This window comes from Uranotaenia lowii, unplaced genomic scaffold (assembly GCF_029784155.1).
Source record: "Uranotaenia lowii strain MFRU-FL unplaced genomic scaffold, ASM2978415v1 HiC_scaffold_523, whole genome shotgun sequence".
NCBI lineage: Eukaryota > Metazoa > Arthropoda > Insecta > Diptera > Culicidae > Uranotaenia > Uranotaenia lowii.
In genome coordinates this window covers 8,177-10,443 of record NW_026598449.1, presented here as the reverse complement: position 1 = coordinate 10,443, position 2,267 = coordinate 8,177, and the positions used below count along the sequence as shown (strand labels likewise).

The 2,267-nt window shown below is 33.2% G+C and overlaps 1 protein-coding gene across 1 annotated transcript; it reads right to left on the bottom strand.

The window, feature by feature from the left end:
- Positions 1 to 1,059: 1,059 nt before the first annotated feature.
- LOC129760235 (microsomal glutathione S-transferase 1-like) lies at positions 1,060 to 1,626 on the bottom strand (the record flags this gene model as incomplete). The annotated part of the gene is made up of 2 exons (XM_055757840.1): positions 1,060 to 1,475; positions 1,541 to 1,626. Coding segments are annotated over 2 exons (330 nt in total), but the record flags the coding sequence as incomplete, so codon positions are not given.
- Between the last annotated feature and the right edge of the window lie 641 nt (positions 1,627 to 2,267).

Here is a 2,267-nt window from a genome sequence, read left to right as displayed (position 1 = left end):
AAATCCACAAGCTTTTGGGTAAAATTACGAATTTTGATAATAAAAACTATTAAATTCTACCAATTACCATCATAACTTAACATGGAAGCTGAAGGTAATCAATAATTCATTTGGATAACGGTCTTTATTTTTTCATAAAATTTACAAACATGAAGTTTTCAGAATGAAACAATACAAAAATTACTTTCCAAACCAATTTGAAATTAAAATTAAGATCTATATCATGTGTATGAACATCATGTATCCAATTAAGAACAAATTTTTAATATGTCGATTAAGATAATACAAAATTGAACCGTTCTTATCTAGTCAAAGGCTTCGTCAATCGTGTATCGAAAAACTGCCAAATCAAAGCAGGCTAAATCCTAACTGATGTGACGCATGGAAAAAAATTGTAATTTGTAATTTATTGTTTATCAACTTCAACGCAGCCTGTTAGATACAATAAACTTTAGAGTAAGGTTAAGGATAACACTTCATAACAATATCCTACTTATTGAGTGATCAAACAAAAAAAAATCTCCCCCCGATCGGCAAAACTTACTTCTTCCATCAATATGTCTATCTTTTCCCGTGAATATTCATATCTTCACGATTTTTTCTATCATACAATTGTCGGTGCATTTAAGGATTATCGTGGTAAACCCTGATAACATTAAAAAGGAACGGGCTCACCATAATAAAAGCAGCAACAACCGCAACATCTTGACTGATCAGCACTGGACCTGGTTATTTCACTTGCATCGAACTTAATCAGGAAGCTCTTACTGGAAAAAATATTCACTGAACAACTCGAATTCCACGAATTAGAAGGTTTGTCACAAAAACTCCATCACTTCAACTCTATCTAGAAGTTGGAACATCGAAAACTTATTAATTTTGTTATAAATTATTTCAAATTTTCCACAGCCGAAAAAAAAAAGCGTGCTGTCTGTTCACAATCGCCTACTCCTCCGCAAGCATAACTGTTAAGGGACTTATTGAATAAGTACACATTAGTAGAGTTTGGAGCAGTTAAGAAGCTTTTATAAACAGGCATACCTACATTTTCTCCTAACTTAAAAACGTTAAAGATTTATCTGGCATCGCAAATTTTCTTAACATTGGAATTTTGATACATCATTATAGTACCCATTACTGTATCACTACAACCCGCTTTTCAACTGATTTTAATTTTTTTTTTTATTGATCTTTAATTTAATTTCCCTTTTCAAAAATATCCTTCCAACGCTTACAAATAGTACGCCGCACACTGCAGGCCCATGTAGATGGTAATGCCCATCGTTAGGGCAAAGCTCAGGAATCGAGCCGGCTGCGGGATCACGACCACGGCGTAGACCAGCGAATGGAGGATCCGACCCAGAGCTGCCGCCCTTATTAGATTCGCAGCAAAAGCCACACTCGGTCCGGTCAGCAGGTACAGGAAGCTGACCAGGAAGTAGGGCAAGATGTTCTCCAAATCGTTTCGGTGGGCTCTGTTTGAAATGTTTTTCATTCAATATTTTGCCATGGGAGTTTTCAATTAAATTATCTTACTTACCGACGAACACGTTCTACATCCGGGTCGTTGAAGACAGGTTGCAACTTCCGGCTCACGGTGGCAGCGTCTTCTGGGTTGGCAAACACCTATTTGGGAAAAATAAGGAAACAAATCAACAAACAATTGAGTTAAACATAAACAATGATAATAATGATTGCGTTTTTCGAACTTATATTTCAATTTTTCACCGATTTTAGACAATTACAGACCCCGTTAGTTTTTGGCAACATTCGATTCTGGCAAAATCTGATTTTGGCACATGTGCCAAAATCGAACGGTTTTCTGGAACGACATTACCATTTAGTTTTCGCTATAACAGGACAAACTCCATAAATACGTTTAAACGTTCTTGAATGTTGATAAAATACAGCAACAATACCAAAAAAAAAATTAAAAAATTACAAAGCACTCAAAAATGTCAAAAAACATGAAAACTTCAAAAAATTCAAAAAACAAATACAAACAAAAGAATAGAAATGACCAAAAATATATTTAAAAAAAAGATGCAAAATGATAAAAATAACAAATATGATAAAAATAACAAACATTCTAAACATATCAACAAAAGTTCTAAATGTGTCTAAAACATGATGAAAAAATAACAAAAAAAATGACTAAAAATATAAAAAAATGATGAATTTTAGTAAATAATAACAATGGTTTATTTTTATTAATAGGTAACAAAAACGTTAATGAGAAAAAACCGTTCGATTTTGGCAACACAAAA